The 27787-nt window shown below is 35.0% G+C and overlaps 1 protein-coding gene across 2 annotated transcripts in view; it reads right to left on the bottom strand.

Annotated features, from left to right (window-relative positions):
• Positions 1–27787, bottom strand: part of DGKH (diacylglycerol kinase eta) — a 167025-nt gene that overhangs the window by 20491 nt on the left and 118747 nt on the right. For both annotated transcript variants that reach the window (XM_060128750.1, XM_060128751.1), the window contains 9 exons: positions 23984–24069; positions 17530–17629; positions 15704–15977; positions 14893–15015; positions 11530–11655; positions 5224–5341; positions 4116–4226; positions 3877–3973; positions 219–326 (listed from right to left, as the gene is read on the bottom strand). In XM_060128750.1, the coding sequence (XP_059984733.1) occupies positions 219–326; positions 3877–3973; positions 4116–4226; positions 5224–5341; positions 11530–11655; positions 14893–15015; positions 15704–15977; positions 17530–17629; positions 23984–24069 (1143 nt within the window). The remainder of the gene's footprint in view (positions 1–218; positions 327–3876; positions 3974–4115; positions 4227–5223; positions 5342–11529; positions 11656–14892; positions 15016–15703; positions 15978–17529; positions 17630–23983; positions 24070–27787) is intronic.

Raw genomic sequence — 27787 nt, forward strand, 5'->3', positions numbered from 1 at the left:
AATTAGGGACCTTGAGATGGGGAGATTATGCTGGATGATTTGGGTAGGCCCAGTGTAATCACAAAGATCCTTAGAAGTGGAAGAGGGAGGCAGAAGAAGAGATCAGAGTAAAGCAACGTGACAAGGACTCAACCACCTTTGTTGGCTTTGAAGATGGAGGAGGGGACCCTGAGCCAAGGAATGTGGGCAGCTTCTAGAAAGAGCAAGGAAATACTTACATCATCTTCTTTAGTTCCACCCCAAAAGTTAGTGCCTCCGGCGTAGCTGGGAATGTTCAACACTGCTATCCCTTGCAGACTGGGGAGAGGAATATACTGCCCATCACACTGTAAGGTCAAAAGCTTAGAGGTCAGATAAAAAGAGCAAAACCACAAGTTTGGAAGATACTAGAATACCAACGACAAAGGATGATGGAGGAAGGTTTGTGCATAATGTGTGCTTTCCTGTAAATATATTCCTCCACATTACCTTTATCTTATTGTTTTAATTTAAAAATTTTAAAAGGGTAAATAATTATAGCCGAAGTTGTTACAGAAAACCAAATTGAAAAAAATGTTTTACAAAACAACCGAAGTGTCCACTGACAGATGAATAGATTAAAAACGTGTGATATTATAAACTTGTGATATATATATAAATGGACTATTATTCAACGACGAAAAACAAGGAAATCTTGCCATTTGCAACAACATGGATTGGCTTGAGGGCATTATGCTTAGTGAAATAAGTTATAGAAAAAGACAAATACCGTATGATCTCACTTATATGTGGAATCTAAAAACAAAGCAAACAAACAAGTAAAATTAAGCTCATAGATACAGAGAACAGCTTGATGGTTGCCAGGGGCAAGGGGGTAAGGGGTGGGCAAAATGGGTGAAGGGAATCAAAAGGTACAAACTTCTAGTTATAAGATAAATAGGTCATTGAAATGTAAAGTACAGCATGGCGAACATAGTTAATACTCTATTGAGTATGTGACGGTTGCTAAGAAAATGGATCTTAAAAGTTCTCATCACAAGAAAAAAAATTCTGTAATTGTGTATGGTGATATTTATTAACTAGACTTATTGTGGTGATCATTTTGTAATACATATAAAATACTGAATCATTATCCTGTACAGCTGAAACTGATATAATGTTGTATGTCAATTATACATCAAAAAAAGAAAAAGAAAACAATGTTTTATCTCTTCTTTCCTCCAAAATCAGGCAGTACTTTTCATGAGTCTCTCCCAAGTCACTTAAGATATTCTTAATTGCATAATAGTCATCTTTGTTCTTACTTTAAACATTGAAAGCAGGCTCTTTGAGGGTAAACTCTGGCTCCTAACCATCTCACCTAGCACCTCTCACACTCTCTGGTAGTTTGCTTGTGCTCTGTAACTAACTGGTGACTAGCTAAACTCAAGACTGAGCTTTTTAAGGAAAAAACATGTATGTCAGAAAGCACTTTACACTCCATGCCTTCTAATTAATCACGTAAATGAAAATGAATTACCACTTAAATTAAAAGAAACATACAGTATCACATAGCTGGCAAAGTAATTACATATGACATATGAGTAAATTCTTACCGAATAGAAGGTTTAAGTCTTCGTTTTTAAGAGAGGAGTTTGCAGATGTCATACTTAAAACAGATGCTATATTTTCATTAAGTAATTCCCAAATTTAAAAATAATTAACATAATTTTAGAAAAATTGCATTTTAATGCCCAATGAAAATTATCTTCAACCTTTAGAACAAATGAGAATCCGGTCTGAACCCACTTTTCAAATATTTTAAATAACTGAGAATACTTCCTAACACTAACCCTTACAGGTGTTTTTACAACCTTTCTTTTCTTTTACATAAAAACACATTCAAAGGTCCACACTGTATCTAGGCACCTAGGGCCATTCCTGGCACATAACTGGTGATCAATGTGTATTTGTTAAATGAAAATATTTAGTGGAATAATAAACGTTTTTCTGAACCCAGAAATTGAACAAATATCATATGGCTAACAAAGGAAATGGAAAAAATGTTATCTCTGTAAATATAAAAGGCATATTTTAAAAAAAATTCAGAGACGTCCTTAAAGATTTTATAATGGATACACTATTTGCAAGCATAATATGGAAAAAGATGAAAGCTGTCAGAAGTTCCACATACTTTGCTGAGTTTAATGTATATACATTAGGCAAAACACCCATGGTTAAGAGCTTAATATCCATTTCACAGAGTCTCATAGGGAAAAAGGAGCAGTACAGATTCAATAAATTAAGGTCACCTGACTCAACTGTTTCTCTCATATTTGGGAGTAACTTCAGTAGTCTTACATTCTTTTGTAATCTTCTCTATCTCTCCACATTTCCACTTGTGGTTCATAATGTGGCAAAATGCTTTAAAACTGCAGCGACACTTTTTTTTTTTCTGATTAGTGTCTGCTTTTTCTGCTCCTTTCACTAGGCGATGTGGTGTAGTGGGAAGATAGTGGGCCCGTTTTGAATTCTGTCATTTATTTGGGCAAGAGCCTTAAACTTTCAGGGCCTCATTTTGCCATACCTTGTCCATATAGTGTGGCCAATAAGGTAAGGGACAGGAAAGGATCTAAAACACATAGTAAGGAGTCAGTCAATGTCTTTCTTCAGTCACAATTACGAATTAATGTTTTATGGGGAAAAAACATTGGAGTTGAAACTTCAGCTTCTCCAGTTATCAACTGTTTGATTTTAGTTAGGCAAGTGACTTCATGCTTCTGAAATAACTAATAATACCTGCCTCATAAAGAATGAAAATAACTACCTCATAAAGTGTAAGAATTAAAGGTGATTTGTATTGATAGGAAGCATTTAGGAAACTTCAATTATTATGACTTAAAATATAGCTATAATAATTATTATTGAATGAACTGAACAAAGATAGAAAGTACTATTATATAACAAGCCAAATTTAACAAATTATGGAGACATGTTATGAGATTATGGAAATATGTGAAATTACAAAAAACATGAAGTAAAAAACATGAATTAACTATTTGTTAATAATCTCTTTTCACTTAAGTAACTTGTTAGAGATAATTAAAACAAAAAATACATTTAAATTAAAAGGTTCTATTTACTATGATATTTTGAGGGATTTGTGAAACTTCAGGCATTGTAGAATTGCGTCAGAATTTGGAAACTTAAAATGGAAAAATCTGTTTAAAATGCTATCCTGGGGACTCCCCTGGCGGTCCAGTGGTTAAAACTTCGCCTTCCAATGCAGGGGGTGCAGGTTTGATCCCTGGTCAGGGAGCTAAGATCCCACATGCCTCTTGGCCAAAAAACCAAAACATAAAAAACAGAAGCAATTGGGCTTCCCTGGTGGCGCAGTGGTTGAGAGTCCACCTGCCGATGCAGAGGACATGGGTTTGGGAAGATCCCACATGCCGTGGAGCGGCTAAGCCTGTGAGCCATGGCCGCTAAGCCTGCGCGTCCAGAGCCTGTGCTCCGCAACGGGAGAGGCCACAACAGTGAGAGGCCCGCGTACCACAAAAAAAAAAAGAAGCAACATTGTAACAAATTCAATAAAGACTTTAAAAATGGTCCACATCAAAAAAGTCTTAAAAAAAATGCTACCCCATATATATGTACTCCCATGGCCCTACCATTTCACAGAGCACCTCAATTCCATAGGAACATCCAAATTTCAGGATCTAATGACAATGGTAATTGTGTCACGCATATCCAGTGTCTATACCTCCTTTGGTGTGAAGTTGATAACCACGTTTATTTTTTCCCCTCAAGTGTTTAAACACTATTCAAGAGAAACTGAGGCCAAATCAGCTCCACAAATAAATCTTTTTTTTGGAAAGTAAGATAATCTGAAATGTCTTTACTTCTAGATGAACTTACCTCAAGTTGAACTCTCTGTTCCAAATTCTTGTACGATCTCTGTAGTAACTCCCGGGTTCCGAGGACTCCATACCACATCAAGTTTTTAGTTCGGCTCCTGAAAATCAATGTTGGCAGAGAATTTCAGTATAACTATTATTTATTTACTCTTGAAAGGCAGAGAGAGCAAAAGAGGTAGTAAACGAAATTAACGTAAAATTGCCTTTGCATAATTACATTATTGCTATTACCAAAATTACCTGCATTTTTCAGGGTGCTCCTCTCTCTTATTATTAAATTCTAATGAAATTTTTGCATCTAATCCAATCCCAAAGTAATTGTTCATGACACATTTTTCAGAATATCCATCTCTATAATAAGGAAAAGTACATAAAAGTCAATTTCTGGTTCCTAAAAACAATTACAATCTGCACACAAAATAGCGCTTAACACCATTCAAGCCTCCATTTCTTATAGAAGAAAGGGAAGCTTAGCAGGAATCGTTTCCTATTCACATGCCATGCGCACGACCCCAGTACATGTCTGGGATTTTCACTACATATGATGTAAAGTGATGGTGGGCAGGGCAAAGCAGAGACAGAGTCATGGTAATGCTTTTCTATTAATTGTAACAAAATCTTCGTTCTACCTCCCACATAAGCCCCTCACTATGCACACAGATGGGAGGGCCTTGCAGTCAGATGTCAATTGTCCTCTTTTTTTAATTAGAAAGTCTCCTCCACACTTGTACTTTTATTGAACATTTATTGAGCAGAAAACAACTAGATCGAGTCCCTTCTTCTAGGTGCTCTGGAAAGTAAATACAAAGGAGTACAGTAGTGTCCTTCAAGAGTGTCATTAGAGAAATGAGACATAACAAAAGCACAATTAAATATGGAAGTAAAAAGAAGTACATACTGAACAGCTAATTTTTTTAAGGAGTTTTGAGAAGGGAAGGGACCAATGTGGGCTAGAAGCTTTCTGAAATAAGTAAACCTAGAGGCCGAATGTGGAAAGATGGCAGAATTGGCAAGACGGAGAAAAAATGAGGTGAAAGGAATAGGCAAAATGTGAGGAGGAAGGCAGTGATGAATAAAATATTCCAGGGAAAAGTGTGCAGAGCTGTGACTCACTTCGCCATTGGGTTGTTATCCAAGACCACGCACTGGAAGGGACCTACCTCAGATCATGAAAACCACTGTATTTCAAGTGGGTCAACGTACTCATCATTATCGACTTTTGAAATTTTCTGATGATCCTTTTTGGATGTGTAACTATATTTACTGCAATGCATTTAAAATGTTACCATTCGTATAAAACAGAAACAAGGAAAGCCAAAACAAAATATTTGCAGAAGTATTTTCTTACACTGAATCTGGATCTGGGTCGATAAATGGCATTGCACCGAAAGGATCAATATTTGCTAGTAACATTTTGTTGATAATAGAACTCCCAGCAATTGAGGCAGCTAGTCCTGCTCTTAAACCTGGACGGAAAAAAATACAGGATCACATGTTAAGAGAAAACCAGAAAGAGCCAGTCCATTGTTTTTAGACCTAATCAGAAACACCTTGCTCCCAAAGCATGGCTTTCAGTCTCTGTTCTTCTCATTAGTCATAACTAAGAACTATGACGTTGGTAAATACAAGGGTTTTTTTGAAACTTTTTATTTTATATTGGAGTCTAGCCGATTAACAATGTTGTGATAGTATCAGGTGCACAGCAAAACAACTCAGCCACACATGGTAAATACAAGGTTGTTGATGCTTCTTGGGATCTATATGTTGTCATAAAAAATGAAGCAGGTGAGGACCTAAATAGGAATCTCTTTGTGACAGTTTCTTATTTACCATCAATGATTCTGTAACTTCAACAAGTAAATATTACTTCCTTTTTATTAGCAAATAAGGTAGTAAGCCTGTAAGGAATTTACAATAAAGGCTGAATTATCCAGAATGTCATAGAGTTATCACTTCCATACTCTCAAAACATAGATAATGATACTCAAGTAAAAATGTTGACATGCTAAGGTGAAAATTCAGTTTTGGTGTCAAGAATAAGTAGCAAAATATTAAACATAGGTATTTATGAATTTTAGAAGAATACAGTATTGAACATAAAAATGAAGCATTTATATTACCTCTAAATATGCAAAACTTTAAATTCATTTCAACAACTAGTTAGCTTTCGACTAACTAGTTATGGTATTCAAAGCTAACGAAGTTTATGATCTACAAACCCAATATTAAGGCTAGAAGCACTGAAGTCTGGCGAGAAGACAAAGGAATAGGGACCCAAGGGAACAGATCAACAAAAAGGAAAGAATAGTTCAGAAAAATATGTCATGCAATTGAGAAACACGAGGAAAAAAAGTCCTTTCGTTAGCAAACATTCCTTTCCTCAACAATGTGCTCCTCTTAGAAGACGTTCATTATTTAACTACAAAGTTTAGCTGATTATCAAATAATCAAGATGAATTTTATTCTGTCATTTAATTTCATAGTTTTGAATATGCAATGGTATACTCTGCTATGACAGTTCCCTTTACGTCTAAATAAGTAAACAGATGAACAAAACAACCATGCTGGTGAGAGAAAAGAACAGTTTGAAGAGGTGAAGAGTCATATTTCAGATGCCCCATAGAAAAGTACAGTATTTTCTAAAATGTTTTAAGGTTAGCCATATTTACAGCTTCAGCCCAGAAAGGTTCATCCCAGGGCTCCAGGTTTGAAGAGAGATATGACCTCTAGACATGGAAGCCTTTCCAGAACCAAATGTGTTCTGGATTTATCTTTTTTATTTTAATATTTTCATTAAGATATAATTTACATACCATAAAATTCACTCCTTTAAAGTATATAATTCAGTTGTTTGTAGTATATACACAAAGTTGTGCGATGATCACTATTAATTGACAACTTTTTATTACTCCCCCAAAGAAACCCCTTACCCATTAGCAGTCATTTTCCATTCCTCCCATTGCCCCCTGTTCTCAGATCCTGGGAACCACTAAACTATCTTCTTTCTCTGTGGATTTGACTATTCTGGACATTTCATGTAAATGGAATCATATAATATGTGCCTTTTTGTGTTGAGCTTCTTTTGCTTGGCATAATGTTTTCAAGGGTAGTCATGTTGTAGCATATATCAGCGCTTCGTCCTTTTAATGGTTGACTGATATTCCATTGTATGGATATACCACATTTTGTTTCTCCATTCATCAACTGATGAATATTTGGGTTGTTTCCACTTTTTGGCTGTTATGAACGATGTTGCTAAAAACAGTCATGTACTAGTTTTTGTGCAGACATGTATTTTCAGTTCTTATGGGTATATATGTAGTAGCAGAGTTTCTGGATTATATGTTAACTCTGTGTTTAACCCTTTGAGGAACTGCCAAACTGTTTTCCAAAATGGCTGCACCATTTTACATTCTAACCAGCAGTGTATGAGAGTTCCAATTTCTCCATGTCCTTGCCAATATTTGTTATTATCTGTCTTTTTTTGATAGTCATCCCAATAGGGTAAAGTGGTATCTCATTGTGGATTTGACTTCATTTCCCTGTGAGTAATGATGTTGAGCATCTTTTCATGTGCTTATCAGACATTTGAATAACTTTTAGGGAAATGTCTACTCAGATCTTTTGCCCATTTTTAAATTGGGATATGTCTTTCTATTGTTGATTTTTTAAGATTTATCTATATATCTTGGATGCTAGTCCTTTATCAGATACATTATTTGCAACTATTTTCTCCCATCCTGTGGATTGGATCTCACTTTCTTGACAGTGCCCTTTGATTCACAAAAATCTTTAATTTTAGTGAAGTCCAATTTATCTTTTTTTCTTTTGTTGTTTGTGTTTTTGGAGTCATGGCTAAGAAACATTGCCTAATCCAAGGTTATGAACATTTATGTCTATGTTTTCATTTTATAGTTTCATATTTTTAGCTCTTACCTTTAAGTCTTTTATCCATAATGAGTTAATTTTTATATATGGTGTGAGGCAGGGGTCCGTCATAATTCTTTGCATGTGAATATCTAGTTGCCCTGGTACCACTGATTGAAAAGACTATTCTTTCCTCATTAAATAATTGTCTTAGCACATTTGTTGAAAATCAATTGACCATAAATGTAGGGGGTTATTTCTGGACTTTCAGTTCTATTCTATTGATCTATATGACCATTTTCATGGCAGCACTATGCAGTTTTGATTACTGTAGCTTTGGAGGAAATTTTGAAATCAGAAAGTGTTTTTCCTTCAACTTTGTTCTTCCTTTTCAAGACTTTTCAGCTATCCTGAGTTCTTCGTATTTCCATTAAGAATTTTAAGGTCAGCTTATCAATTTCTTCAAAAAGGCAATTGTGATTTTGATAAGGGTTGTGTGGAATCTTTGGCTCAATTTGAGGAGAGCTGCCATCTTAGTAATATCTAGTCCTCTGATCCATGAACATAGATGTCTTTCAATTTTGTTAGGTCTTTTAAAATTTCTTTCAACAATGTTTTGTAGTTTTCAGTGTTCAAATAGTTCAGCTTCTTGGTTAAATTTACTCAGTTTTTTGGGTTATTTTGGATGCTACTGGAAATTATTTTCTAAAGATCTTCAGATTGTTCATTACTAGTGTACAGAAACACAATTATTTTTAATATATTGCTCTTTTATCTTGAAACCTTGTTGTTTTTGTTTATTAACTCTAATTGTGCGTGTGTGTGTGTGTGTGTGTGTATATTCCTTAGGATTTTCTATATACAAGGTCAAAGCATGAAGAGATACAGTTTTGCTTTCTCCTTTCCAGTTTGAACGCCTTTAATTCTTTTTATTTTGCCTAATTACCCAAGCTAGAAGCTCCAACAAGGCTGAATAGAAGTGGCTAGTTTGGACATCCTTGTCTTGTTCCTAATATTAGGGAGAAAGATTTCAGCCTTTCACCATTAAATATGAGGTTGGCTATAGGTTTTTCATATATGCCCTTCTCAGGCTAAAGAAGTTTTTTTCTATTCCTAGTTTGTTGAGTGGTATTACCACTGGAAGGTGTCGAATTTTTTTTAAATGCCTTTTCTGTATTTATTGAGATGATTGTATAGTTTTTGCTCCTTATTCTATTAAGATGGTATATTACATTGATTAATTTTCATATGTTGCATCAATTCTGCATTAGTAGGATACTATTCACTTGATCATGGTGTATAATTCTTTTTATATGTTGTTGGATTCAGTTAGCTAGGATTTTGTTGAGGATTTTTGTGTTACTATTCATCAAGGATATTGGTCTATAGCTTTCTCATGATGTCTTTGACTGGTTTTGGTGTCAGGGTAATACTGGCCTCATAGAATGAGTTAGAAAGTGTTCTTTCAACAACAACAACAAAAAGACACAAATGATCTTATTTCCAAAGCGGAAAGAGACTAACAGACAAAGAAAACAAACTTACGGTTACCAAAGGGGAAAGGGACGTGGGGGGAGGGATAAATTAGGAGGCTGGGATTAACATACACACACTACTATGTATAAAATAGATAACCAACAAGGATCTATTGTATAGCACAGGGAACTATACTCAATATTATGTAATAACCTATAAAGGAAAGGAATCTGAAAAAGAATATATATGAGAAACTGAATTGCTGTGCTATACACCTGAAACTTACATGATAATGTAAATCAACTACACTTTAATAAAAGATAAATAAAATGTAAGTTAAGAAAAGTGTTCTTTCTTTTTCTAGTTTTTGGAAGAGTTTGTAAGGGACTGGTGTATTAATTCTTCTTTAAACATTTGGTAGAATTCATCAGTGAAGCAATTTGGGCCTGGGCTTTTCTTTGGAGAAAGTTTTTTGATTACTAATTCAATCTCTTTCCTTGTCATAGATCCAGCTAGATTTTCTATTTCTTCTTGAATCAGTTTCAGTAGTTTGCCTGTTTCTAGGAGTTTGTCCATTTCATCTAAGTTATCTAATTTGTTGGCATGCAATATTTTATAGTTTTTCCTTACAATCCTTTCTATTTCTGTAAGGTCCATAGCAATGTCTCCTCTTTCATTCCTGATTTAAGGAACTTGAATCTTCTCTCTTATTTTCTGGGTCAGTCTAGCTAAAGGCTTATCAATTTTGTTAAACTGTTCACAGAACCAACTTCTGGTTTTACTGATTTTCTGTAATGTTTTATATTCTCCTATTTCACTTATTTCCACTCAAAACTTTATTATTTCCTTCCTACTGCTTGTTATGGGTTTGTTTGCTCTTATTTTTCTAGTTTATTAAAGTGGAGAGTTAGGTTTTTGTAGTCATTCTACTCTTCAAATATAGACATTTAATACATTTCACTCTAGCACTACTTTAGCTGCATCAAATAAATTTTGGTATGGTGTATTTTTGTTTTCATTCATACCAAAGTATTTTTTAAAATTTCTCTGTGATCTGTTTTTCTTTGACCCACTTATTTCCACATATTTGTGCATTTCCCAAATTTCCTTCTGTTATTGATTTTTAATTTCATTCCATTGTGGTTGGAGATCATACTTTGAATGATTTCAATCCTTCTAAATTATTTAGAATTGTTTTATGGCCTAATATATGGTCTATCTTGGAGAATTTTCCATCTGCACTTGAGAAGAATGTGTATTTTGCTATCGTTAGGTGGAGTGTTCTGTAGACATATTAGCTATACTTGTCTTACGTGTTTTTCAAATTTTCTATTTCCTTCTTACTGTCTAGTTGTTTTATTCATTACTGAAAGTGGGATAATAAAGTCTCCAACTATTATTATTGAATTATGATTCACCTTTAAAAATAATTTGTAAGAGAAATTGATTTTCAGGGTGTAATTTGGGTTCCAACCTACTCTGGAACGAATCTGGAAAGTTTTCACTGAGTCAAACAAATGGTACTTAAGGAGACCTCTGAGACATCTACATCTACATCCCATCCTTTCCACACAAGTCCTTTGGTTTCTGCTAATATTATCCTAATCCCAAGTCTTTATCCAGGGAAGGCTATGGAGACACATAAAAGGTAGTAGAATATAAGATCAAATTTACCATGAGTACCTACATGCAGATTCCTGGGCTCCACTCTAGAACTACTCAATCAGAATTTCTCACGGCAGGGTTCAGAAACACTTGCTTTAATACTTCCTAGGCAACTCTTGTATACACCAAAGTCTAAGGATCTGGACTCTGACTGACAAGAGTACCAAGAACATTTTCTTAAAGGAATATTTACCTTTAAGAACACATTTCTAGGGACTTCCCTGGTGGTTCAGTGGTAAAGAATCTGCCTTACAATGCAGGGGACGCAGGTTTGATCCCTGGTCAGGGAACTAAGATCCCACATGCCGCTGGGCAGCTAAGCCCACATGCCGCAAACTACAAAGTCCACGTGCCCTGGAGCCTGCGCACCACAACTGGAGAAGAGAAAACCCGCACACCACAACTAGAGAAAAGCTTGCGCACCACAATGAAGAGCCCACACGCCTCAACGACAGGTCCTGCATGCCTCAACGAAGATCCCGGTGCCACAACTAAGACCCGGCACAGCCAAAAATAAACAAAAATAAATAAATAATAAATCTTAAAAAAAAAAAAGAGAACACAGTTCTATAGTTCAGGAAAATGAGTACTTATACGTTTTCATGGAAATACTTAAAAATACACCATGTTTCAGAATCTGTACTACCTGGGCAGATTATTCTGGTATTGAGCACTGGGAGGTTTTCTTTACTGGCTGCCACAGCAGGACCAGAGCCAGAGTCAGTTTGGGAACGACTTGCCCGGCCATCTGGAGACCGAGGTGCAGTTTTAACTGTTGGCAAAAAGTCCAGATTAAAAGGAGATAAAGTTATAAAAATAAGCAAGTCCTTACACACTCAGGACATGAAACAATTTCATACATGTTTAATCAGTAGAACCAAAAATAATTACATTGTGTTTATTCTTTTACCATTTTCTGTTCATTTTCTTGGGATTTACTATGTGGAAGGAGTCTGCCACAGTTAGAAGTCTTGATCTCCCATTTTGAACAGATGGCAATTAATAAAAAATAGATGCTTACCATAATTAAAGGTCAGTGATACTCATAATTTGAATGTGAGAAACCCATTATTAAAAAAAGAGGAAATTCTGAAGCCTGACAATTTTTGAAAACGGAACATGTGTTGCAGTGTATACTACCAATGCAATCCTTTTCTCAAAAATGTTGGATAAATGATAAAATTTAAGGAATGTAATTCCCAGAACTAACAGTGAAACATGAGTAGCATTTTCTTCTACACTTGGAAGGAAAAATATTATTTTTTCAAATGAAACCAATATACTTTTCCTGTACTTCCCAATTAATTATTTACTCAAGATAATGATTTGTCCAAAACAGTTCTATCATATTTTTATAAAAGCTCAATATGTTTAAAAAATTATTCCAAAACAGAATTACTCTCAAAGTAAACAACAAAAAGAGAGATTTAATTCTATCTAAACTGGGGCAATTTAATGGAGAGCAAATAGTACCTTTAACTAATTTAGGAGTGATTGGCAGGTGTTTAAAAAAACAGTAATCCTCAAACTCAATTTAAAAATACTCTAAAACTTAATTATCTTTACTCTCCCTAAGACTAATTACAAACTAACTATATTAATCTTACACACTCATCTCTCTGTTCAAAAACAGTCCAGGTGCACTAAAGAAAAGTAGCAGAACAGCCACTTTTTTTTTGACAGATGGGAGCCCTGGAACTAATTTCTAATAAAAATAACCTTTTGATATTCATCTCTGATAAAAAACAGAGTGTGTTCTAGTGACTAAGATTGATCTTCCATTGCAGGTAACTAAATTAATGTTTCATGGTTCTTCTTAAACATAACATCTCATTGATCATATTAATGTGTATTTTGTACATCTCAGATGTAAGAATTATTATATTAGTCAATAATACAATGAATGTGCTTCAAAAAATTAATGATTAATACAGAAACACTTCTACTGCTACTGATTCCCACTAAATTGGATTACTAGCCAAAAAATAAGATCAAATACTGCTCCATAAAGACTTGTATAATCTATGCCTATTTCAATAACGATATCTACACCACTATATCTGTATTTTTTTGGTTTCCTTTGCAGGCTATAATGGAAGTGTCAAATTCATGAGACTATAGTAAGGTGGGATGGTCGCTGGTTAGAAAACCATTACCAATGAGTGCTGAAAAACCAATCCTCCAAAGAGAGCCATTCATCATGTCCAGAATGAGTAGCGTACAGGTATTGGAGTATTCTTGCATTACAGAAATATCTGGAGAATATTGCTCAAAACGGAGCATCGTATTTTAATGGGGTATCATAGTGACCAAATGGGTGCAACCAGAAAAAAAAAAAGTATAAAATCATCAAATTAGATTGGTAAAACAATTTAGGAGAGAGAATCTGGAAAAGAAGATATAATGTGTGGGAAGAGACTATGATGCCATGAAAGCTGTTTTCAGTATCATTTCAGGGTTGCCGCACAGCAGAGTCATCTTCAATATCGTGAAATGATGTGTGTAAAATTGCTTTTAAACTAGCCATAAAGCCCTACACAAATGTCAGTAGTTGTTACTGTTAACATTATCATACATAAAAGTTTATTAATAATATCTGTAATCATGGGTAGAAATTTAAGGAAGGATATATAAAGCTCAATACATTAACAAAAAAAAAAACTTCCTAAGAATTAGAGCTAACCATAAGAGGGGGACGAAGTGAAAGTGAGTAGTCCGAAGGCTCGATGACCATCGGTCAAGGTTGTAAAATATGCCTGCATTGGATTATATTCTGCAATGGGGCCATTTAAGGTCTAAAAGATCTAAGGTTATAAAATTGGGTTGTGTGCTGGAATAGGTACACATAAGGTCTAAAAGGACTAAGGATGTAGAATATAAAAGCACTGGTTGTATGTCAGACATGTGAGGTCTATAATATGGTCTAATTTCAAAGTTTCTAAGAGTTTTAAATACAATTAAGGACTACTCTTTCAAAGTTAGTGTAGTTAGCAACAGTGGAAGTAGTAACAATAATCATAATAGTGATAATGACAGCAAACATTCCTTTACAGCACAATGTACCAGGTGCTATTTTAGGCACTTAATGTGTGTTAACTTATTTAAAGGTCACAACAAGTAGGTACATTATTATCATTTTATCATTTTATCACTATTATCATTATAGCATTTCACAAATGAGGAAACCACAGAGAACTTGAGTAATCTACCAAGTTTATATGTAATGAAAGTAAAAGTAAAAATTTAATGATGGCAAACAGTTGTGATATATCAATTGATTTTCATTAGTACTATGTAATTATTTTCATATTATCTTCTCATCTTCATTAATATTTCTGCTTGTTTTATTCTAGTAAATTAACACTTTTTCCTCATACAACATGAAAACTTAAAAGTATAAATTCATTTTCAATTAAAACCTAAAAGGTAGAGAAATAGTTAATATTATTCAAGCAATATTATTCAAGCAACTACACAATAATTTCCTGGCAAAAATAATTTCAGTAGAGATAGGGTTGTAACTAGATGTCCTATGATTTAAAAACTTAATTTAGCGATAAGGATTATCAACTATCTAGGCTGATCAATGGAACTCAAGGGACTGATAAATTATTTAAATGTCAAGTTTTATGCATGTGAGGCCTGCAGCTTCCATATTATTCTCAAAGGAATCTGAGGGTTAAAATAGGTTAAAATCTGCTGTTTTGGTGTTTACTCTTTCTTCAGGAAAATTAAGATATTTAGCCACATTTGGTCCCCAAATCCTTAGTTTATTATGATGATTTCTAGATCATGTGATAAAAAAGGGATGTGAGAGTACTTGACAACGGTCTAAATAATGTTACCTTCCTTATTTTAGCATTCATGAATATCTAAGCTTTAACTTCTGAAAAACCTTGTTAAAAATAAAAATACAAATAGTTTATTTCAAACTGATAGGCCTTTCAAAAACTAAAAGCAGAATTACATTTTATTTAATTCCAAAATAATTTTATCACAGTTTTCTTACCAGTTAATGACGCTTTTGCATCATCTTCTTTTGATTCATCTTTAGACTCATCTGTTTCTGTGCTATCGTAATCAAATGATTGATTAACTGGTTCAGAGGAGTGAACTGTCTGCTCATCCATCACTTTAAGTACCCAGAAGAGAAGTATGTTTGAACAAGCAAAAATAAGATCCATAAATATTAAAATATGCTTAAAAAAGGAAAATTGAAATAGAAACCCAAAGAGATTCCACATTCACAAATAAGCACTGATTGGCAATGAACTTTGGGGTCATGTGATGTCTGTTAAGTACTAGAGATTATAAAAGGAAATATTTTAAATTGTCAAAATTATATTTTTAGTGGAAGAGAAAAATAAAATAAGAACTTTAGAGAATGAAATACAAGTCCAATTACAAGTTACAATCTGTTTCTGAATATTAATTTTTATATTAAAGTTAACTTCTAATCTGCTACTAAAATTCTAAGAGAAGTATACATGTTACATTAATACAAAAAATTAAAATATAGGTGTAACTTTTATAAACTCTTAAAAAAGGAACATCAACATTTAGGAAATAAATGTTAAAATATTTTCAAAGTAGTTTATAGGTTTGATATTCTTTAAGAATTTAACAGATTCCAGTTTAAAAAAATTTTAATTTTAGAAATATGATTTAAAGGTAATTTTTAACTTTATTTTAATGTTTCCAGTGTACTTTATCTCTGAAACTTTTTAAAGTGTGTCCAGACTGACCAACAGGAAAATTCCCTTGTGCTTGCCACGGGAATGCTGCTCCCTTCTTCAGAAGTTACTTTTGTTAATGTGTACCTTTTCCGGCCTCTTCAATGACTTGCCTCACTGCTTTCTTTAAACTGTTTGCCCGCAGCATTATTTCCCTCGGTTTGACAGTTTTCTGGGAGGAAGGTTTTGTAGTGTCATCCAAGAGTTGTTCCTTGCTTTCACACAAGGATTCTTCGCTGGACGATTCCACAGGATCTTCTTCTACAATGAGAGGGCTGATGCCCGGGAGAACCGGACTAGCCTGGGAATCTGTGTGCAAAGCCTGGAGCAGTTGTTCAAGCTTCTCATTTAGAACTGAACACTAAGAAAACAAAAACGCGGTAATGCATCTTCATTTAGTGGAGATGGAAAGTGATAGTTTAAATGAATGGTTTTTGATTTTTAGAGGAAAGATGCCTACACTGATATTTATCATTAATTGGTTATCTATTATAAATTATACCTTAGACAGCTATGAACTTAATAATTTATAATTTTTTTAAAAAACAGCACAATTTTTCTGTAAATTTACTGATTTATACTTCCAGAACTATTCAAGCACCACTGCACACGTGAAAATCTTTACAATCTTCCAAAAGCTATTTTTCTTTAAAAGAAAACAACGAAAGCTTCACGATAAAGTGACACATTACATTAACAATTTACACATTATACAAAATTTGCTGTACATTATACAAAACATTGCATAAACTTTTTTTTTTTTAAGTAATCAACTTACGGCACTGCCAAGTCTGTCTGAGTCTTGTAAACACAAACTGCCAAGTCTGGCTGAGTCTTGTAAACTCACCTTCAAACCTTTGGCTTGCAAAGGAGTGACAGTACTTAAGGGATTATTGGCTCAAAGAAAGAGAAAAAGGAATATGCACAGGATAAGGAAGAACGATGCAGAACGATACAGAACGATACAGAAAGAAAACAAGTACTGGGCCCTTGTTTCTTTCTGCTTTTCTTGAATTTTTAAGAGTAAAGAAACATTTAGAACTGAAGCTATTGATGCTACTGTCTAATATACATTTTACCTCCACACAATTTCCAGTCCCTTCCGCCTCCCTTTGTTTTTGATGACATGCCGAAAGAGAGTTACAGCAGAGATAGTTATGAGAAAAAAGTGTGAGTACAGAGGGTTTCTGTTTTCTGAAGCTCTCCACAGAGCAGAAAAACAAGAGAAAGAGGCTGAAAACTTCAAATGTATATTTCTATTTTCTTTTCCTTCCACTCAATCAAACCACCATCTACAGCTGGGGAAGATCATTCCTTTGCAAAGCCCAAGAGAGCCAAGCCTTTTGTGAGAATGCCCTGTCGTGAACAAATGAAAGCAAAGATGATAGCTTTCAAGGTTCAGTAAACTATTCTTATTTTAGCCTCAGAAAGCTCACAACGGAAAAGAAGTATCTATAAAGAAAAAGGCAAAGCAAGAAACAGAACCCTGAAAGAGGCCCAGGATCATAACATCTGGGAAATCCAAGCAGTGATGCTGGGAGGGAACTTGAGTGGCCAAGGTTTGCCTGGAAGTGGAAAACCATTCCTCTTCCCACTGGAAAGCCAACTTCCCAGCATTTCCCCCCATGTGACCCAACTACTGTGCATTTCTCCTTCAAAATGTCAATCAGTGGGAAAAAGGAGTTGAGTTATCAAGTTCGGCGTGTTGGTCTTCAGCAATGCAGTTTTCCTACATATTAAAGGGACTAACCATAAAGCATGTATTAAACCCTCCTATCTGATTCAAAAGTAATTTTCCTCTTGGTTTAAGATATTTTGGCAAGAAAGCCACTTAATCAATTTAGCTGTAAAACACAGTTCAATATTAACACTGTCAGTAAAAAACCTTCATGTCCTGAACACTTCCCGCTTACTTTATTGGCCACGGCATCGGCTGCAACAGCTCTTTCCAACGTTTTTTCATGCGCCTTCTCTACTTTGGCAACGAAGTCCTTTACAGTTTCACAAAGTACCCTTTAAAGAAAAGAAATTGTGCAATTCAGGAAACTCGGTAGGCTGATTTGCTTTGATTTACAAACATATTTAAAAATAAGCACAATTAAGTAAACTGTTAAAATACCGGGATCATTTGTTTAGAAACCCATACTTGTATTTGCTGTGTAACATGTCCTATAGAAGTTCAAGACATTAGAAGTGATAAACGGATACATGAATAAACCTTGCTCTACATAATTTAAATAAGTCATCTTAAGGTTATAACAAGCCTTTCTCAAATATTTAAATTTTTAAAATTCTTGAGAAGAGTAGTTGTAGACCTTATTTAAAAAAGAAAGCATTATCTTCTGCCCCTTATGTATCCTTATAACAGGACTTTCAGTGTTGAGCAGACAAGAATAAATCTGTCACTAATGGTGTCACTGTTGCTCTCTTATTCATTATATAGGTAACTATATTCTTCCTGAAGAGGAAAGAGGTTGTGCGTTATGCTGGAAACCAACCTGCCTCTTGACTTGAGTTATAGTCTCTGTAAATCTATTCATTTTTTTTCCTTAAGATAACCAATGTAATACCATGCAGACTAACTGAATTTAGGTCTTGTTCGTGTCAGCAATATATGGTTTACTTGTTTGTTTCTTTTAATTACATTTGGTTTCTTTGCAATAGAAATAGACTAGAAGAAAAAAATCTGAAACATCAAAAAATTTGTCAAAAGTCTTTAGAACTGGTGTTGGATTAGAAACTACAACCAACAGAATGGTATATGTCCAGCTTTTTGTAGCAAGCACTTATAAAGTGATTTTTGAAAACAAAATCAGACTATTTTAAAATAATAATATTTCTCTTTAACATTGATAAAGGTTGAGGAATTTTAGGGAAAAAAACCCCCAGATTACAGCAATTATTTTTTTCTGTTATACTCACAATTTTCTCTGGTATGGGAGTGACATAAACTTTCCAGATACTTAAGTATTAGGAAATCGAGCCATTCAATAGATACAGTACACACACACACACACACACACACACACACACACACACACACACACACACACACACACACACAGTCTTCAAACCTTCACATCTATCACCTAAGAAATAAATGAATCACTCCTAACATTTTTTGTTTTGTTTGTTATTTTTGGCAACCATTTCTAGATTTCACTTGGACAAAAGGTAATACTTCCTAACCTTTAACCTTTTTGGTTGGGCTTTTAAACAGATTTCTACAGAGACTCTAGCTAACCATTTATTAGAGATTCATTCATGTGTTTCATGTCAAGTTTGGTCTTCTTTGTTCATGTATAATACTTTTATGGAATTTCTTGAAATATTCAGACAGGCTACTATGAAATTTCTTCTATGAATTTTACTGAAAGCTTTTCTAAGACGTCCCACGTTTAAGAAGAGGAAACAGTGACATTCCCTCCTCTTTACGGAACTCCAAAATAAAAGTTTTCCTTGTTATTATTACAACACTGTGTTGATAAATTTTCCTCTTGGATTTGTGAAATTGCATAATGCCGTAACATCATCATAGATACTTTTGCTGGCGTTTCACTAACTCCCAGGGACAGAGCCTGTCGGTCCATCAGTCTAGGAATGAAAGGGGCAGCAGAGGTGCTTCCTCACTTGTGCCATGCTGCTGAGGCAGACAGAGGCTCAGGGAGAGAGGAGGATACTGTGTTAGGGAACGCTTGCCACTTAGTTGGGGGAATCTTATGGTCCACTAAGTTCCATATTCCAGAAGACAGAGGATATTTATAATCTGGAGGAATTAATTCACTTTTTGTTATACCTAAATGGTAAATGCAGAGGTTTTTAAAATAGAAATAAAACGTATACTTAAAAGCAGTGTGATTTCAAAGTCACACCAACGAGGAACTTGCAAACTTGGGGAAAAACAGTTTTAAGATGTATTTACTATAGTAACACAAAAAAATCCTCCAACTGATATAGTTTCCCACTTTAATACATAAAGACTTCCAGAAAATATGTAAAAAAATCAAATGAATGAAACTGGATCTTCACATAGAGCTAAAAATATTCTAAATTCCTAATTCCACATTTAATTAACATTAGTTATCATTTTGATGAGGTATATCCAGCACTGTAGTTCTTTAGTTTTGTTCTCTCTCTTCCAAGCTGAACATGGTCAAATTATTCAGTTGAAGCTAACAACAGTCCACACAGCTAGCATGCTTTATGATTTCCACTATCATCTTAATTATGTTATATATGGGATCTATACTTATCACTGGTAACAGCATCTTCATTTATCAGTTTTCCACTTATTTTTAATAGGGGTAAATGACAATAAAACATGCAAATGCTACACTAAGAAAAATACGGCAATGGTGCCCAAACAGAACCACAAGTTGGTAGTCAGTACCTGAAAACTTCATTTTTAATCTGATATTTAAACGTTCCAATCAGAAATTAAAGGTAATTTACAAACATCAATGCATAATATATTAAAACTCCTAGCTATGTGCTCTGAGGAAAGATTCTAACTACATATCTTACCTCATCTATTCAGTGAGGGCGTTTGCCTAAATTATCTCTAAGATAGATCTTAAATCTAAAATTCTATGGTTCTATGACAATGGTTCCAATTTTATTATTTTTTCCTGCTAATGTTCCCATTTTCTGAGAGGTTTTTTTAAAAATGTTTATTTACTTATTATTTTTTTTTGGTGCATCAGGTCTTAGTTGCAGTGTGCAGGCTCTCTAGTTGTGGCACGCAGGCTCCAGAGCACTGTAGGCTCTGTAGTTGTGGCGTGCAGGCTCCCGAGCGCATGGGCTCTGCAGTTTGTGGCATGCGGGTTCTCTAGTTGAGGCACAAGGGCTCAGTAGTTGCAGTGCATGGGCTTAGTTGCCCCGCAGCATGTGGGATCTTAGTTTCCCGACCAGGGATCAAACCCGTGTCCCCTGTATTGGAAGGTGGATTCTTAACCACTGGACCACCAGTGAAGTCCCTGAGAATTTTTGTCTACAGAATAAATTGCATTTACTTAATAACTTGTTTTTTATTTTTATTAATAAATCACATCTATAATGACTAATTAGTCCTTCTGAATCTCAGAAGATAACTCATGTTACCATTACTGAACTGACAAAATTACAAAGTCAAGGAAATGTTGACTTTATGTTGATGAACTACATTAGTTAACCTACTTATTAGCTATGCTGATGAAATACAGCTTTTCCATCAGCATTTTCAACATTTTAACATGGTTAAAAATAGCTTAAGCTACTGGGAATTACTATTTTATGAAACAAATATAAACATACACAAGAGGTTTAGTTAAAACCTTCTGCCTTAAAGTATCATTCAACAAGTAAATGGCATTAACAAAAGAAGGGAATTCTTTATTTTATCTAGGTGGTAGTTAAAAGAATGTAGATGTAAATGTGTGTGTGTATTATCTTTTTCTAATCACTAATAAAGTTGTACCTTTATGATTTGAGTACTTTACTGTGTATATGTCGTGCCTCAAATAACACAGTTTTTTAAAAGTAGGGAGAACTATTATAGATTTTCTAAGTCTTAGAGACATAAAACCCAAATGCAATACATGCCCTGTTTGGATTTTGATTTGAACGAATCAATTGTCTAAAAAAACCTTCAAGAAAATTAGGGGAAATGGACTATAGGTTGAGTAATTATTATTAATTTTATTAGACTTTTAAAAAAGATTATTGGATATACATACTGAAGGTGGAATAAAATGATTTCTGGGATTTGCTTAGAGATACTCCAGCAAAAGAAAGTGGGGAGTAGATGACAAAATGTTGATAAATACTGAAGCTGAGTGATGGGTATGGTGGGAAATCATTATACTAGTGTCTCTACTTTTTTGCATATTTGAAAAAAATCCGTAACAAAAGTCAAAGTAAAAATATACTATATCACTGGTACAAAGTTATTACATATTGTCCTCTCTTTTCTCTCTTGAACCTCCTTATGGCAAATCCCCCAGAATTTTAATCTGCTGTTGTGCAGTTCACGCATCTGGGTGGGCCTGGGAGCTCAGACAAGTGACAAGAGGGGACCAAGGTTGTAACAGAATCTGCTTAAAGGCAAATGAGCTAGTCAGGGAGGAATCCAAAGCCAGGCTAAGAGTAGAGCCTAGACAAGGAGCCAGGCGAAGGTCAAGGAAAAACTGTGAAATGCAGTTGGGTAAAACATGAGGTGATGATACCATCATTTAATACAGCACTCTGTAGTTTATAAGCTCTCATTTTATTTCATTACTCAAGTGAATTCCCCTAACAGTTCCATGAGGCAGGAAGGACAGGCATTCTTTCCATTCTTACACTTGATAAAACAGGCATAGGTCACAAAGCCAGCAAATGGTTGAATCTCATCTAGGGCCTCAGACTGACACAGTACAGCACTGTGACTTATGTCAGTGGTTTTCAAGCTGTTTTTCAGAAATATTTCAAGGATTTCACGAAAGCTTGATTAAAATTTCATTTCGAATATAATGTTTTAACATTTTAAAATATAGAATATAAGATTTTAACATTTTAAAAGAACTGTCAGGTATACAAGAGCTTTTACTTTAGAATTCACTATTTTTTGTGCAAATCTCGTACTATATTTAATGCAGTTTCCAGTTATTTCTGTATTTCATGTTGGTTACATGGTCGTAAGGAAATTGTCTTCAATTAAATAAAAATGTCATCCTTACGACCATGTAACCAACATAAAATACAGAAATAACTGGAAACTGCATAGAGCATAAAACTGCCACCTATAACCTTATTGCTTATTTCTCTGTTAAATAACTAATAATTTAATCCTATCCAATGTATTAATGCCAACAAAATAAAATTTTAGTTTTTTAATACTGGGATTCTGCATAAAATTTTATTTGAAAAAAGACAGTTATAAGTCAATTATCATCTTAAAGAAATAAAAATAAAAAACACATAAAATGTAAAAGAGGCAGTAATCAAACACCCGAAAGCCAATATTAAAGCTTTGCTAACATCTGAACTAAGAAAGGTGGCCAAATAAAATATTTACTTAACTGTATTAAAGAATAATTCTATAACTTGTTATACCTTTAAAAAGTTTCCATTGCAACTTTCAATCTTTTCTAGACACGTCCTCTAAAATGTCCCATAAAGAGGCACTTGACTCATAGGGCAAGGGTGGCAAATGCAAATGTCTTCCTCATAGAAGTCACTTAAGAAATACCAGAGGAAGTAACTTTGGTATGTGAATTTGGCCCAAGAGGAGAAAGACGATAGGGAGTGCTAAGGCCTGGGAAAAAGTAGAGATTTGTACATTTCACCATAAAACAATCTAACTAATTAAAAAACACCCAATCGAGGCATCAACCAAAAAACCCATCAGCATCAAATAAAGCGCATCTGGAGCCAACTAATCTGGGCAACCAGTGTGCTTCCCTTGCCTTTTGCTGTTAACTCTTTTCCTATTGCTCAGTCCTATCTCCTGTTGCTGAAGGTTATGGCGCCAAAAGCAACTGTCACTACATCTGTGCTTTGGTCACAAGCAAATTTGTTTTTCATGATTTATTTTGTCTTTCCTTGACTTCTCTGCAAATTAAGTATGTAACATGTAAAGTCTGTGTATTTTTCCCTCCATCACTTCCCTACTCCCTTTCTTTCCCTTCCCTTTCTCTCCTCTTTCTGTATATCAGTAATATTTCCTTGCTAAGCCTGAATCCTAAAGCATGCTGTTACTTTTGCTCGTCAGTTGAAAATTTCAGTGGGTTTCACTCCTTCCTGTAGTTTGACTTTCCAGTTCTCATGACAGCAGTATAGGGTGCTTCAAGACTAAATCCTAAATGCCAGACAGGCAACATTCGGGATAATAAAATCAAGGAGCTTTGGCTCCATGTATGGAATCAACTTAACTAAAATCTGATAACTTTGAATTCAAATATAATTACATCATTTAAACATACTGAGAAATGTCATTTTGAAAAATCTCATTATTATTTTCCTTTTCCTGGTGTAAACAATCTCTGAATAGTAGTGTTTATGGAAATAATGAATTATAGTGAAATGTGTTTTCCACATCATAATTAATCATAAATGTTTCTTTACATAAGAACTTAGATTAATCAAATTCTAAACATTCACTGTACCTTTTTGACAAAAATGTTTCGAATTAAGCCTCAAAAAACTAGCCTCTAAATAAACTCCACTGCAAATAAGATGCTAAGGTGGCTTTTAAAAAAACAGTGCAAATTTAGTATATCTAGTTCTATAACCTACTTCACAGATATTTTGGGGGGCAGAAATCACGAAGAAATGTCATAAGTGGTAGGAAACAGCTTTCCTTTCATTTTCACCATATAACTATATCATGACTTGAACTCCACAACTCACTTGGCAGACGATATGACCACTGCATGTTCATCAGAATTGAGGATTTTTGTAAGATGAGCTGCAACTGAGTCTTCATAAATTGTCATCTGAAAAAATAAAAAACTCACACTGTATTATTGTTTCTGGCATTTATACAACTCAGTTATTACTGCTTCAAAAATGGGACCATTTTGACTCATCTGACACATGGTAATGGCTGTAATGAAATAAAAATGGATTTAATGAAATAAATAATATATATGAAAGAGTCATTATACAAAATAGATAAATATTTCCTTTCTCTGAAAGCCTCTTTGTTTCTGGAATTCTTTAATTCATATTCTTAGAAAAATCCATAAAATCCATTAAAAATTTCACTAATGTCAAATAGCTGAATATATAAAAAAAAAACTCTTACAAGTCAGTACAAAAAAAGCGAGACAATCTAATAAAAATTGGCAGAAGACTAGAAATTAAAGAGGAAGATAGGGCTTCCCTGTTGGCGCAGTGGTCAAGAATCCGCCTGCCAATGCAGGGGACATGGGTTCGAGCCCTGGTCTGGGAAGATCCCACATGCTATGGAGCAACTAAGCCTGTGTGCCGCAACTACTGAGCCCACATGCCACACCTACTGAAGCCCGCACGCCTAGAGCCCATGCCCTGCAACAGGAGAAGCCAGCGCAATGAGACGCCCGCGCACCACAATAAAGACCCAACACAGCCAAAAATAAATAAATAAAATTTTAAAAATGAAAAATAAAAAAATAAATAAAGAGGAAGATATACAAGTGGTCCATAAGCAGATGAAAAGGTGATCAATCTCATCAGCCATCAGGGAAATAGAAACTAAAACCACAATGCAACACCCCTGTGTATCTGCAGAATAGTTAAAAGGAAAACAACAGCAATGACTGGAAAATGCCATGTGCCGGCAAGGTTGTGGAGCAACAGAATTCTCGTACACTGCGGTGGAGGCACAAATTGATACAAACACTCTAGAAAACTGCTGGGTAGTATCTATTAAAGCTGAACGTATGCATAACACTGTAGGACTCAGCCATTCAACTTCTGTTTATACTCAAAAGAAAGGCAGGTGTGCTTTCCCAAAAGACATGTGCTAGAGTGTTCACAGCAGCATCCATTCAATAGTAGAATGGATAAAAAACTGTAGTATATTCGTGCAACAGAATACTACAGGGCAATGAGAATGCATGGTGTACCACTATGTCACAATATAGATGGATCTCACAGACATAATATTTAGGGAAAGAATTCAGAAGTGAAGGCGTGTACACATACAAAATGATTCTATTTTATAAAGTACAAAAACGGACAAGATTAACCTATGCTGTTAAAAGTTAAGATAGTGGTTACTGGGGTGGGAGGTGGGGTGATGAAAGGGGGACACGGGGCGGGGGGGGTTACCGGTAATGCTACCTTGTGTCTGGGTGTTGATTACATGCGTTCATTTAGTTTCTGGAAACTTACCAAGCTGTATGTTTATGATATGTGCACTTTTCTGTATGTGTAATTCAATAAAAAGTTTTTAAAATGCTGAATGCATGTCATTCAATCATGTAAATAAGTATTTCTCTCAACGAAATAATCAAAATGCTAAAGGAATCCCATATCCCCTGATCTATTTGACTCAAACTTTAACATTCTGTTGAAAGAACACATCTTCCTAATACGTAAAAATGTGCACAATATTTAAACAGCCTCATATTCAGAGCCACCAAATGTTTGCCTCTACTCTATTCCATGTCACACAGCTCAAAAATGTCCATTATAAACTATCTGCTCTATTCAAGGTGGCCTCCAATGCTCTTCTGACTCAGGTAACCTTTCATTGCTTTTTACCAATCAGCATCAGTTTATTCACACACAAATGAAGATTCAATTACCCGTCCCCCTATAAAGCCTTCCTGACTAGCTTCTTCCCAAAGCAATCTCAGTCCTGCTTTACACCCATTGCCACCAATGGCAACCAGTGTGCTACTGATTTAAATTTCTATCTTACTGCCTTCAAAGGCAGAGCACATATGGAAAAGAAATTTTACCTGAAAGAAAGGAGGAGAGGGGAGGAATCTCAAAGTCTCACACAATATTGTACTGACTGATAAATCTACTTACTGATCCCTGGTCTAAACATTAAAAACTACATCTTTACAGTTAAGATCAGAAAAATGAAAATGTATCTTCTTAAAAAAGCAAAGGAAGGAAATACTCTTCCAAAAAATTGATTTTATTTCTTTTCCCTACGGGGTAGACTGTCATAGCACATAAGAGGGTCGAGAAAAACTATCAATTCCATTTGAATTTACATTTAAAAAATCCAAGTTTTTGTCCATTAAAAGTAACCAAAGGCATAGAGTACAACCTTTTCCAGAGGAAAAGGAAATAACCTCTATATCCAAGGATAAAATTATTATTTTTAATAAATTTATTTATTTTTGGCTGTGCTGGGTCTTCGTTGCTGCACGCAGGCTTTCGCCAGTTGAGAGCACAAGCTCAGTAGTTGTGGCGCAGGGGCTTAGTTGCTCTGCGGCATGTGGGATCTTCCCAGACCAGGGCTCAAACCCATGTCCCCTGCATTGGCAGGAGGATTCTTAACCACTGCGCCACCAGGGAAGCTGGGATAAAATTATTGATGCCACTTATTAAGCTATTATGTAGTCACTTAGCAGCCTTAGGAAGGTAAAGTAATAACAGTTGACGTTTTTTATTGTGTACCAGGAACTGTGATTAAATACTTTGTATGTATTTATTCTATTCATTGTCCTGTTTTACAGCCAAGGCACCTAAGGCTCAGGTGAGTGATTTGCCCAAGAACCACAGCTAATGAAGGGCAGACAAGCTACACGTAGGGATTCTGGAGCTTATTCCATCACACCCCCCACACACACCCTGACCAAGCAAGTCTTGGTCTTTGCCTAATTGTATCTGTCAAATATAAATTTCATAATTGATCAGGTGTATTACTATAACAGCCTCCTGGTTGGGCTTCCTCTGTCTCTCCTGCCCCTTTTCAAACCATTCTCCACTTCATAACAGAGTGATTTTTTTTTCTAAAGCACAAATTTGATCATGCCACAACCCAGCTTAACATGTCTAAGTTTTCTAGAGAAAGTCAAAAGTCTTCAGCTAACATGTAAGACTCTCCATGATCTGAACCCTCCTTTCCTCTCCTCTGCCCTGTCTTTTGACGCCCTTCCCCTGCACCACACGCTCTAACTCTACAGAATTACTTGTACTGCCCCAGATGTACCAAGGTCCTTACTATCAAGCTCTGTGTAATGCTCTTTTTCAACTAGCTAATTCTTACTTCTCTTTTTTTGTGCTGAAAACCCAGTTTAGATACAACCTCCTCTGTAAAGACGTCACTGAACTTACCAGGCTAAGAACCCGCTCTTCTGTGCAATCATTATACCCTGAAAATAACTTAAACATTGCTGGTCATTTCCTTGTCTGGCCCTCCCACTAGACCAGAGATTCCCAAACTTTCTGGGCTCATGCATCCTTAGCGTCTTAGTAATTTCATCACAGTGCCCCTGGGCCAAAAGAAATACTTAGTAGTAGTTAAGTCCAAACAGCTTAATAAGTATTTATGTCCTGACAACTTAATAACTATTTGAAAAAATAATACACATAAATTAAAAGAAAAGAAATACCTCATTTCATTCTTAAATAACTAGTCGTGAGCCTGTGGGCACTGTATACATCTCAAACCTTAGAATCAGATTGGACCGTGATACCCTCATTTCCTATTCAACACTAATTTTTGTGTGGAGTTTGCTTTATATCACAGCAGCTACTGAAAATCCA

This window comes from Lagenorhynchus albirostris, chromosome 18 (assembly GCF_949774975.1).
Source record: "Lagenorhynchus albirostris chromosome 18, mLagAlb1.1, whole genome shotgun sequence".
Lineage (NCBI taxonomy): Eukaryota > Metazoa > Chordata > Mammalia > Artiodactyla > Delphinidae > Lagenorhynchus > Lagenorhynchus albirostris.